Source organism: Camellia sinensis, chromosome 1, assembly GCF_055761805.1.
Source record: "Camellia sinensis isolate YWXY chromosome 1, ASM5576180v1, whole genome shotgun sequence".
NCBI lineage: Eukaryota > Viridiplantae > Streptophyta > Magnoliopsida > Ericales > Theaceae > Camellia > Camellia sinensis.
Genome location: NC_138961.1, coordinates 72,570,214 through 72,582,502, shown reverse-complemented (window position 1 = coordinate 72,582,502; position 12,289 = coordinate 72,570,214). Strand labels below are relative to the sequence as shown.

Genomic DNA, 12,289 nt, shown 5'->3' with positions numbered 1-12,289 from the left:
ATACATCACACTCACGCACACTTATTACAGTTGTGCCCTCGCGCAGAGGGTCCGAATAAATAATACAGTCCCGAATAAAAGAATATTACAGTCCAAATATTACAGTCCGAATAATATACAAATTCCTAATTAATTAACAAATTAACTAAGAAAACTGTAAAACTGGCATGCAAGCCAGGGACTGCCTTGCTTCTGATGAATGATGCATGTCTGGGCTGCCTTGCGCGGAAATCCACCGGGATGCCCCAATCAGCCTCTGTTTAGCATTTATTCTTGAAACGCGTGCCAAGTCCCGAAAAGTTGCTGATTCTTCATTTTGCTGCAACAGAGAGCAGGAAAGGGGCATAGCAATGTATTTTCACAAATATATGCATGCCTCGATCCTCGTGCCACCAATCACGCATACCGAGGCATGATGGCCGAGGAGTCGAATTGCACAACTCAATATAGAATGGATGCATGTATAAACACAACAAGAACCTAACTCCATCATGGATGATCCGGAGTGTCGGTGACTAGGGAATTGAGACACATTCCGTCACTCGGAGTACGAAATGCACCTCGTTTCCCGTGCCCGGGCTAACTCCTGTCCCGAGCACGATGCAATATGCATGACATGCATGAAATGCAACTAAGATACAATCCTAACATACACAATGCTATGGAATGACATGCCTCGAAATGCGTGCACACGGGCACGTAAGCCGAGGAAATACATGAATACGATCTAAGATACAACCTAGTATGCACTATGCTGTGAAAATGAGATGCCTCGAGATGCGTGCACACGAGCACGCAAATCGAGAAAGTGACATACGCAATGCAAATGATAGAGAAATATGAGGCCGATGGATGAAAATGAAGTGCCTCGAAATGCGTGCACACGGGCACGCAAACCGAGGCAATGGTATATGCAACGCAATGGCATAGAAATGGCATATAGAATGCAACATGGACTTATACTAACATGAGAGAGCCTCAGCCACACTCACATAAGAGGCCGATAGATGAAAATGAAGTGCCTCGAAATGCGTGTACACGGGCACGCAAACCGAGGCAATGGCATACGCAATGCAATGGCATGGAAATGGCATATAGAATGCAACATGGACTTATACTAACATGAGAGAGCCTCAGCCACACTCACATAAGAGGCCGATAGATGAAAATGAAGTGCCTCGAAATGCGTGCACACGGGCACGCAAACCGAGGTAATGGTATATGCAATGCAGTGGCATGGAAATGGCATATAGAATGCAACATGGACTTATACTAACATGAGAGAGCCTCAGCCACACTCACATAAGAGGCCGATAGATGAAAATGAAGTGCCTCGAAATGCATGCACACGGGCACGCAAACCGAGGCAATGGCATACGCAATGCAAAAGCATGGAAATGACATATAGACATGTTAATGGAATTTCAGCACTGAAATATGGGGGAAAAAAGCTCCGAAATGAGGCGAAAACACACCCGATGCATGGAATCTCTCCCGAAATGCAAATTAGGCGCATAGAATGAACTACAGCTATACAAAAAATGCATAATTGGTACACGAGATGAAAAGACAGAAGCAAGGCAGCCTCAAAATAAGCATTTTTACAGTACAAATCATGGCCAAACAACAAGCAAAGATAGGGCAACAATGGCATGCAAAAATGGCCCTAAACATGAGATTATGAAGCAACTCACAGCTGCTAACTCCAAATAGGTTAGGGCCATTCAACAACATTGAAGAGGGGCCAAAAATAAGCCACTTTATAGAACTGTAAAAACCCTAAAAACAAACATAGATATGGCTAAGCTCTTATGCAAGAAAAAAGGCCAAAAGGTGGCCAAAGAGGCAAGTGGTATATGCAAAGCCCAAACTGAAAAATTCCCTTCTACAACATTGAAGAGGGACCAAAAATATGACTATTTACAGAACTGTAAAAACCCCAAAACAGTATACAAACATGCTAGAAATGCAATGCAAAATGAGGCTCAAAAATGGCTATAACACAAAGTATACAAAATATTCATCAAACAGCCAAAGACCCTTAATGAAACATGAATAATGGGCCAAAATAAGACTATTTTTAGTTCTGTAAAATGACCAAAAACTGAAGCATGATAGGCTTCCAAAACATGCAAGAAAAGGGGACCAAGGAGGGATATAACATGAAGTAGCATATGGAGGTCCCAAACCATGAAAGGCCCTTAACAAAACATGAATAATGGACCAAAATAAGACTATTTTCAGTGCTGTAAAAAGGCCAAAAACCGAAGCATAATAGGCTGCCAAAGCATGCAAGAAAATAGCATTTAAGGAAGATATTGAAGCAAGTGCAAGATGGGGGGCTCAAACAGGGTTGAGCCCTTAAGAAAAAGTGAAAAAGAGCTCAAAAGAAGGCCACTTTCAGTTATGGCCGGAGCTCAAAGCAAAAAGCATATATGGTTAAGAAATGTTGCAAAAATAAGCTCAAAAAGGGGGGAATGGCAACTCACCCTTGTAGACCACTCTTTGGTTGCTTCTTGGACCAAGTTGCAGCACCTTTAGCCTCTGAGAAGCCCTCCTTGTTGCTGGAAATGGAGTGGTGGTGGTAGTGTTAGGTGGTAGTGAAGAAAAGGGGATGAAACTTGGGTGTTTTAGGGTAGAAAATGAGAGAAGGAGAGGGGATATAATGCAAGAGGCTCAAAGGATTTTTTTTCTAACCCCTAATACAAATGCTTGCAGCTGGTTATAAGGAACAAAAAGAGGGTGTAAAGGTGGGGAAAAGGTGGGGGAAAAGGAGGTAAGTTTTCCCCCAAAAAATATCCCCCGGATTGAGATATTTTCTGGGGGATACAGCTATACAGCTGTAAAGTGTGTGTTGCAAGGAACATGGCCGGCCACCTTTTGGAGCTGCAGGTGGCCGGCCGGCGCCCCCCTAGCCGGCCGGATAGGGGTCAAAAAGGTCAAATTGCTTTAGTGGCCGGCCACCACAAAAAGGTGGCCTCCTAGGTCTCCTCTTCACAACCCTGTGGTTCGAATTTGGAAACTCTAAAACAGGAGAGAGAACAAGCCATTTTTAGGAGGGGTTCAAAAGGGTCAAATAGAATTAGTGGCCGGCCACCAACTTTTAGGGTCCTCCCATGTGTGTACAACACAAGTATGTGGTTCAAAGTTCAAGAAAGTGGCTCCAGGTTGTTCAACATTGGCTCAGAAGGAGGGGTTCAAAAGGGTCAAATGGAATTAGTGGCCGGCCACTAACTTTTAGGGTCCTCCCATGTGTGTACAACACATGTATGTGGTTCAAAGTTCAAGAAAGTGGCTCCAGGTTGTTCAACATCAGCTCGGAAGTGAGAAAAACGGGCGTCGAAGGGCGCCGGAGAAGTAAAAACTGGTTGTTGAGACAATTGCTGGCCTCCCACCCTTCTACGGTCTTCTTGGTGATAAAACAGAGGTACCTGCCAAAAATGAACAAAAATCGATGCAAAACGAATGCTCGGGGGCCAAAACGCGCAGTTCGAGGCCCCGAAAATTGCCTAGTAAGCACCGAAAGTGGCATTCGGGCACGAAGTGGGTCTCTCAGACCCCAGTGTCCCTCAAAAGGGAGTAAATAAGAAGTATGCCGAAAAAATAGAACAAACGGAGATGGTTAGGCGGTCCCGAACCGAGGCACACGGCCAACGGTCCCGAAAAATCGGAAACCGGACTCCGAAATGGGCAAAATGGCCTGCGGCCACAAAATGTAGCCCACGGCCACTGGGAGATGGTCTACGGGACCTCTCCCTCCCCTCAGGAAAAGAAACAGAGAAAACTGAGTCTGGTTCACAAACCGAGACAAGGCACAGAAGAGGGTTCGGAAATCCGGAGGCAGGGCTCACGGCCGCGACTCTGAAACTTCTGAACGAGCACATTATGTAATATCACCAAGCGCTCAATCGGTGACATCTGAGTCTTAAGGTCGGTCAAAAATGGGGTGTCTACAGTTGCCCCTCTTTGACAGAACTCGGAAGTCACAAGTGACGGGAGTGAATGTCAAAGCCCAGAGACGACCCATTTTTGACAAGGCCGAAGACTTAGACAAGCGTACAAAGTAAACAGAGATGTGCCCGCAGGCAGGGGGGCAAAAAGCAAAGCGATGTGCAAGAAGCCGAACATAACTCAATGATCATGCAAATGCAGCAAGCTGTAATGAAGCAAGTATTCGCAAATAGATGCAACAGTTTTAAGCAAGAATGCAAAGCAACAACTACATTTCATGCAGTTAAGAATGTGAAGAATTGTTCAATTCTCGTCGCGTCTCACACGGAGAAGGTACGATACCTGCGCGATTCGTCTGGTCGCACCAGCCTCAAATGAACCGTACATACAATATCGTGCCTGTAAAAGAGAGAAATTCAACAAGCACAATATGCTAACAACATATATTCAATGTGATTCTGAAAGTTTGACACACGCAGTGTCGGCAAGTGAATGCATCGCGATGCGAAAAAGGAACGTGCGTGACAATGCATGCTCAAGCACAGAAGTATGGCAACATCAAGAAATGTGCATAATAATGCAAGTATGCTCATGAGAATGCAAGTTATGTGCATGATAGTGCAAAACGAGCCTAAATCAGGGTGCCCGTTTGTTACGAAATGACGAGCAAGGAAACGTGTGTTTCGGCGAAGGCGACTTCGATGACGGCCTTCGATTCAATTTCCTGGAAAGACTACAACATATTCAAAAGGATACATCTCGATTTTGATGAATAATGATGAGACACATGTCAGAACTTGAAGCTGAAGTTCCGGCGGAGCAATTTCGCGACCGGAAGTGTACTTTCCTTGAACTTTTTCAGGTCCCGGGAACTCCAATCTTTCTCAAAATTTGCAGAGAGCTAGGTGGGCATGTGGGGGACATGGCCGGCCAGTTTTATGAGGGATGGGAGGTGGCCGGCCAGTTTTGCAAAAAGGAAATGGCTGGCCGGCCAGTTTTGCAAAAAGGAAATGGCTGGCCGGCTGGAAAAGGTGGCCGGCCGGCCATCTGCCGAAATCCGAGGGCATTTTGGTCCTTTCACCTCCTTTCTTTATGCTCCTTCATCCCAAGAGTTTGAGCCTATAAATGTAGCCGAGATCTTCTCTTCTCTTGCCTCCTACACCACTTTCTTCTCCAGATCTGAGTTCCATACGCGTTTTCCAACGCCCCACGCAAGTTGTTTTCGCAAAAATATTCAGTTTCAAGCCCCTTGAACTGGTTAAATTTTGGTTTCGGAGCTTCTTTTCTCATTTTCGCCACTTGAGGTGAGTTTGTCTCAATATTTGGAAGATTTTCTCAGGAGTTGACTTTTGTTGACTTTTTATTTCCTGAGAGTTGACTTTTGTTGACTTTTTCCAATTTTGGCTCATTTTTGCTCATTTTTTGCTCCTTTTGCAGATTTTCTGAAAATGGCTGGTCACTCTCCTCATGGTGGAGGTTTTCCAGGTGCTGGGGATGATTTTGATCCCATGACTTTGCCCCCGAGGGTCCGACCTTTTATTCCCGGGAGGTACGCTCCGCCAGCACATGTCCTTCCTCGTGCCGTTTTTCGTCATTTCACTGATTTTGATGAGCGAGCACCTGGGGATCTACTTCTCCGAGAGCCAGAGCATCACCTCTCCCATGAGGCCCAAGAGGTATTTACTTCATTTTCTGCATTTTTTCGTACATTTCGTGCCTTTGCCATGCTTGAACACACAGTTTAGCTTATGACATAGTACTTTGCTTGCCTCCTGAACATGTAGTTTAAACACTTGAATTTCTGAACACTCGGCTCATTAATTGATTGCGACCGCACAGTACACATTAGTTAAGAGGTGAACACACGGCTCAAACACTGATTTGTCGAACACATAGCCCGAATTAAAATGGTGAACATATAGCACTCACTGACTTAGAGTAGAACGCACAGCCCAAACTCTGATTTTCTGAACACGCAGCCCAGATTGATAGTGAACACGCAGCCCACACTAATTGAGAGTTGAACACGCAGCCCAAACTTTAATTTCCTGAACACGCAGCCCAGATTGATAGTGAACACGCAACCCACACTAGTTGAAAGTTGAACACGCAGCCCAAACTTTAATTTCCTGAACACGCAGCCCAGATTGATAGTGAACACGCAGCCCACACTGATTGAAAGTTGAACACGCAGCCTAAACTTTAATTTCCTGAACACGCAGCCCAGATTGATAGTGAACACGCAACCCACACTGATTGAAAGTTGAACACGCAGCCCAAACTTAAATTTTCTGAACACGCAGCCCAGATTGATAGTGAACACGCAGCCCACACTGATTGAAAGTTGAACACGCAGCCCAAACTTAAATTTCCTGAACACGCAGCCCAGATTGATAGTGAACACGCAGCCCAAACTTAAATTTCCTGAACACGCAGCCCAGATTGATAGTGAACACGTAGCCCACACTGATTGAGAGTTGAACACGCAGCCCAAATACTGAGATATTGAAGGTGAACACGCAGCACACCCTGATTGAAAGTTGAACACGCAGCCCAAACATAAATTTCCTGAACACGCAGCCCAGATTGATAGTGAACACGCAGCCCACACTAATTGAGAGTTGAGCACGCAGTTCATTCATTTCATTGGCACACAGCTCATTCATTTTATACTGACACATATATTCATTCTGAATGCAGGTTGGTTCTCGCAGTGTACGGGGGTATGGCTCCACCGCCGCGCGGGACTGGTATGTTGAGCTCCCGGAGGCTGTCCGGGATTTAGTAGACTTGGCAGGGTTCGGGGCCTTCTGCATTGGGTTGTCACGTTGTCCTGCCAGGAGGACACTGATGGCGGCACTGGTAGAGAGATGGTGGGACACCACCAACTCCTTTCATTTCTCTGCCACCGGGGACATGACTATGACCCCTTTGGACTTTGCTGTGTTGACCGGCCTGGACATAGGAGGTTGGTCCATCCCCTATGATGTGGACATGGGCGAGTGGGAGGCCGCTTGGACATATCTGCTGGGGGCTCGCCCGCCTGTTGACAGGGTTTCTGGGAGAGTCCGATATACTTGGTTCTCTTCCCACTTCCGACGGGCGGAGATGGTGCCCGAGACTCCTGAGGAGACGGAGCAGTACGCCCGTGGTTTCCTTATGTTCCTCTTCGGGACTACCCTGTTCGCCGATAGAGGGAACACAGTCGGGCTATACCTGCTGAGCGCTCTGGTTGACCTATCACAGGTCAGTCGATATGACTGGGGTGGCACCGGCCTGGCTACCCTTTACTACTATATGAGCGCGACCTCCCGCGGGCGGGGAGACTTACTTGGCGGTTATTGGAGAGCCTGGGAGGTACTTTTCTGTCCCCTTGATTTACATTTCTGCTCTTCATTACTTGTACATTGCACACACAGCGCCCTTTACAGTCTGTATTTTGCTCTCAGCACTTTGTACTTACATTCTGCACTGCTTTTCTCAGCTATGGGTCTACGTATACTTCCCAGCATTAGCCCCAGAGTTGGAGGTGGCAGGGCCCCCCATGACCCCATATTCTCTGGTGTTCGAGGGCCCGCACCGGCCGAGACCCCGAGAGACTCTCATTTATCTGCGACAGTATTTTGACACTGTGCGCCCATCAGAGGTACTTCAGAACCCTCAGTTCTTCCCATTTTTATCTCTGATTTTCCCTGCACGTTCCTGATTTCTGATTGGTTTATTCACTTGTTATCCGCAGATTACATGGCAGCCTTGGGCACCCTTGGGCGATGGTCTCCAATTTCAGTATCCCGGAGGATCGGGTACCTCCCAGTACAGGTTCCTGCTCGAAGGACCTGTTGGTAGAGCATGGTTTCTGGGGGAACGCTTTCTGCGTCAGGTATGGGGGTATACTTCTCAGGACCCTCCCGCAGCACCCCCAGTCAGTATGCGGATTGCTGATAGGCTCTCTCACCAGGAGATAGTCGGCGGTATGCTGGGTAGTGATGCCCTGTTGCACCTCGAGGAGGGGGACTATGCCACTTACCGTCATACATATTTGATGCCTCCACTGGCGGGGGCTTGCGCCCCGATGACGAGGTCTGCTGGTACGTCATCTTCGAGCCAGGCCCGGGCTCGGGCTGCAGACGCCCCTTCTACTAGTAGGGTTGGTACATCGAGAGGTGGGGGTAGATCGGTTCCTCCGACTCCTCCGACTTATCCTCATCCTGGATGGCCGGACATGCCGTCCGAGTTGACGGGATGGCGTTTTGGGACTTCTTACCCGATTCCGCTAGAGCCTCCACTTCCTGACCATAGATATGTCAGGGATCCTGATTCACCACCAGTATGATTTATAGCTTTGATTTATCAGTCGGGTACTTGGACATTCATTCCTTTACTGATAGTTTTGCCTTTGTATCTGCAGCCTCCGGTTGAGTATGTGGACGAGATTCTCGGGGTGATGGCCGCACTTGAGGGCATGGTCCTTCGGAGAGAGACACACCTATCCGTTATGGGTGTGCAGGTACCGTTCATTTTTCTTGTATTCATCACACTTCTGATGACACACTGGTTTTGAGCATTCTTCTATATTGTAGAGCACATCCGACACACACCCCACTCACATACTGTACTCGTATCTGATTTTCATATTTGAACTGATGTATTGAACTTTTCATTTTCAGATGCCTCCTGTATATGCTCAGCCGCGGGCCAGGCCACTTGGGCCTCCTTGGGGAGCTGGGCCATCTGGGCCTTTTTACGGAGCTGGGCCATCTGGGCCTTTTCAGGAAGCTGGGCCATCCAGGCCTTTCCGAGGGGCTGGGCCATCCAGGCCTTTCCGAGGAGCTGGGCCATCCAGGCCTTTTCGAGGAGGGTCCTCCCGCAGACGCAGGGCACACGTTGTAGAGGCGGAACTCGAGGAGGAGGAGGAGGAGGAGGAGGTTACCGACCGCCAGTCAGAGACATCTGCTGAGGAGGGGGGCTCCGGTCTTGGTTCGGGGAACAGAGGCGAGGCTGAGGGGGATCCTGAGGACGACAGCTCCGACCCGGATGATGATGATGGTGCAGAGGTTGTCCCGTAGAAAAGGATGAGGAGTGCTTCTCATTCCCGCTCCCGAGGACATTGATGCTGCTGTTTCCTGCTTTATTTTTCTTTTTGGTAGTAGTTTGTAGCACTTTGCACATTGTTAGGCAGTTTTATTTTTTGTAAAACTTGTACCTTTGTTCGTTGTAAAACATGATGGAATGAAACAGCTTTTGAAAAGGTGTTTGTATTTTAAACTTTTAGCATCGTATCGCAATCATTTTATTTCGCAAAAAAATAAAATTGAATGGGAATGTGCATTGTGTAATCACCAAGTCAGGTAGTGAACCGACGCAACAAACTAAGCAACTCAACTTACTAAGATATAACAGAACCCCAGCAAGTTTACTACTCGATAATCAAAATACAATAACGTTGACAACGCAAATAAACAAGACTTAAACAAAGATTGCTTAAACAGAGAGCAATGACTCAAAAACGTGAAACACGTCCGCTCAACAAACAACTCGATAAGCAAAATAACAACTCGATAATCAAAACAACAACTCGATAATCAAAACTCAACAACAACAAAGTGTACTTCGGACGATCTGGGCACCGGAACGCATCCGAAACAGAGGGAAATGAAGGCCTTTGACTCTCCCGTTGCATGGAAATGCTTGAAACTTTCCCTCGAAGGGTAAAACAGGGCCAAGGAGATACACTGGAGCATTGCCGGCCACCTTTGGGAGCCGGCCGGCCAATTTTATGGAGAGGGGGAGCCGGCCAGCCAGTTTTGTAAAAAGCAAATGGCCGGCCAGCCAGAAAAGGTGGCCGGCCGGCCACTTATTCCTGCAGCCACTTAGTTTTTGACACGTGTCCCCGTGAATAGTGTTTTTCCCTCTATAAAAGCCTCAACTTCGGGAACATTCATTTCATCTTAGTTTTACACAAAGATGGAGGCGTTTCTTGCGGAAAATCTCACTTCTTGGATCTCTTCTCTAGATGGCTCGGAAAAGCTGAACTTCCGGGGTTTCGGTTTGAATGCACTATTCACGCTGAGCCGTACTCCGCTACATCTCCCTTTTCTCCATGTCGCGGCAAGGTTTTGGAACCCAGTGACGCACGTTTTTAGCTTCGGCGGCCAAGAGGTATGTCCCACTTTCGAAGATTTTCAGGTTTTGATGGAGTCTGAATGCTCTGAAGTGATCTTGCCCCAGCTCCGTTTTGGCTATGCCCAGGCTTTAGGGTGGATGTGTGGGCTCACGGCGCATGATGCTCGATCTCTGATCTGCAGTGGGGAACTGGACATCCTCGGCTTGATCCATCGTTTTTCCGACGCCGGTGACCGCAGCAACCATTATTGGCAGGGTTTTCGGCAACACGCCCTCTGCTTGTGTTTGTTGTCTCACTTTCTGCTTTCCTCGGGCTTCGGTGGAGCTAGCATTCGCCTGATTGAAGTTGCCCAAGGCTTGAGAGAGGGAAAGAGCTGCATCGCTATGACCTTGGCCGAGACGCTGATGGGTTTAGATTCTGTCTATCGCCGGGAGGCGAATAGGTTTGCTGGGAGTCCACTGCTGCTGCAGGTAATGTTTCCCACCCAACCTTACATATATATTTGCTCACATCACTCGACCCTCAGGCTCGGTTTTTCTCACAAAACCCTTGTCTTACTTTTCTCTCATCGTACATCTCTCTGTTCTTTATTCTCTCATTTTCCATCGCTCCCCCAGGTATGGTTAATGGACAAATTGCAGGTTGTGGACTCTTGCCCGGCCTATTCAGCTCGAGGTTACTTCTTTCGGCAGCGCCTAGTCAATGCTCTTGACGAAAGGTGGTGGTTTGATTGGATGTGCAATTTGTCCGCAGACCGCATTGCTTGGCGTTGTCCTTGGCTCAACCTCCCGGCAATGAGCTATAATATGTCCCGGCTGATTGGGATCCAGTTGATTGGTCTAACCCACTGCGTATTCTATTTTCCGTTCCGGTTCCTGTACCAGTTTGGTCACGATCAGATCTGCCCACTGGAGGGGATTGAGTACCTAGCTGCTTTCCCGGTCCGAGGTGCACAGCTTGCCCGATATGCCACAGCATGGAGGACTAGAGAGCTCCTGGCTCCTGCTCCCACTTTCAGTTGCACTTTGTCTGACGAGTGCTTGGATTGGCTCAACGAGGAGGCGCAGGTTGGGCCTAGCTTGGCATCAGATGCTTCGTCCAGCTCTGGAAGGGGGCGCAGAGATACTTGACTCAACTATGCCCCAAATTTATTGCTTTATTAGTATTTTCAAGTTTTCTTTATGAATGTAATAAAAAAGCAACCTCGATTGTATGCAAGAGCAGGAGAACTCTGTTTTGAAATCAATGAAATTGAAGGTTGTGGTATTGAAAATTTTCCGCTTTGGTCCAAAAATGGTCTTAGTCGTAAAAAGATTAATTTGAACAAAGTCGACTTTTATTAAAACTTTTCAAAACTATTTTCAATGTGGATCAGAACTGGACACGCCGAAGATCTGTCACTGAGATGCACAACCCCAGATCCCTGCAACTGGAAAGTTACCCCTAGTCTGAAGAACAATGCGGCACTTCATGGCAACGGAAAGTTGCCCCTAGTCTGAATAGCACTGTACCGGAGATCGCGATAAATGCTGATGGATAAAGATGACTGAGATGATCAAAATGGACAGAGTTGATCGGGGAAAAGTTTATGGCTGAACTTCAATGTGAAGCTGCCTACGTATCCCAAAGATGGGAATCAAGCCTTACGTAGTTCAGGCCAAGGTTCACTCGAGTATTTTCACTCTCCTTTTGCGCTCTAACTTTTGCCAAGGCCGCCCTTTGCGGGTTTTCAACCTTGCGAGCTCAGTTTTTATATTTTCTAATTTTTGTGCTCTGACTTTTGCCTAGGTCGCCCTTTCGGGTTTTCGGCCTAGCAAGCCTCTCAAGGGTAATATTTCTTCAACTTGTCCATATTGATCGGTTGTGAGAACTCCAAGCCATCTAGATCCATCAGAACCACAGCTCCACCTGACCAGATAGCTTTGATGATGTAAGGACCAGTCCAATTGGGTTTGAACTTGCCCCTTGGGTCGTGGATGGGAGCTCGGTTGTCTTTGAGCACCAAATCTCCTTCTTTCAGATTCCTGGACTTAACCTTCTTATTGAAAGCCCGGGCAATTCTGCGTTGATAGCCTTGGATGTGGTACAGTGCTTTCAGTCTTCTTTCATCAAAGAGCATGAGTTCTTCAAATCTGCTCTGCTGCCAATCTGCTTCGGCTATTTGGCACTCAGCCAATACTCGTAACGATGGAACCTCAATCTCGATGGGTAGAA

The 12,289-nt window shown here is 47.3% G+C and overlaps 2 protein-coding genes across 2 annotated transcripts in view; both read left to right on the top strand.

The window, feature by feature from the left end:
• The window catches only part of LOC145789780 (uncharacterized), a 31,324-nt gene that overhangs the window by 3,788 nt on the left and 15,247 nt on the right, over nucleotides 1-12,289 (top strand). The window lies entirely within an intron of this gene.
• On the top strand, nucleotides 6,946-8,284 carry LOC145790803 (protein MAINTENANCE OF MERISTEMS-like). The gene is made up of 3 exons (XM_082869572.1): nucleotides 6,946-7,308; nucleotides 7,436-7,597; nucleotides 7,691-8,284. Exons 1-3 carry the CDS (start codon nucleotides 6,946-6,948, stop codon nucleotides 8,282-8,284), a joined length of 1,119 nt encoding a protein of 372 aa, XP_082725698.1.

Excerpts from the sequence above, each read along its gene's own strand:
- LOC145790803 (XM_082869572.1), top strand. The coding sequence starts at position 6,946 with ATGGGCGAGTGGGAGGCCGCTTGGACATATCTGCTGGGGGCTCGCCCG. Across the intron at positions 7,309-7,435 it reads GTTATTGGAGAGCCTGGGAG|CTATGGGTCTACGTATACTT; the intron begins GTACTTTTCTGT and ends TGCTTTTCTCAG. Across the intron at positions 7,598-7,690 it reads ACACTGTGCGCCCATCAGAG|ATTACATGGCAGCCTTGGGC; the intron begins GTACTTCAGAAC and ends TGTTATCCGCAG.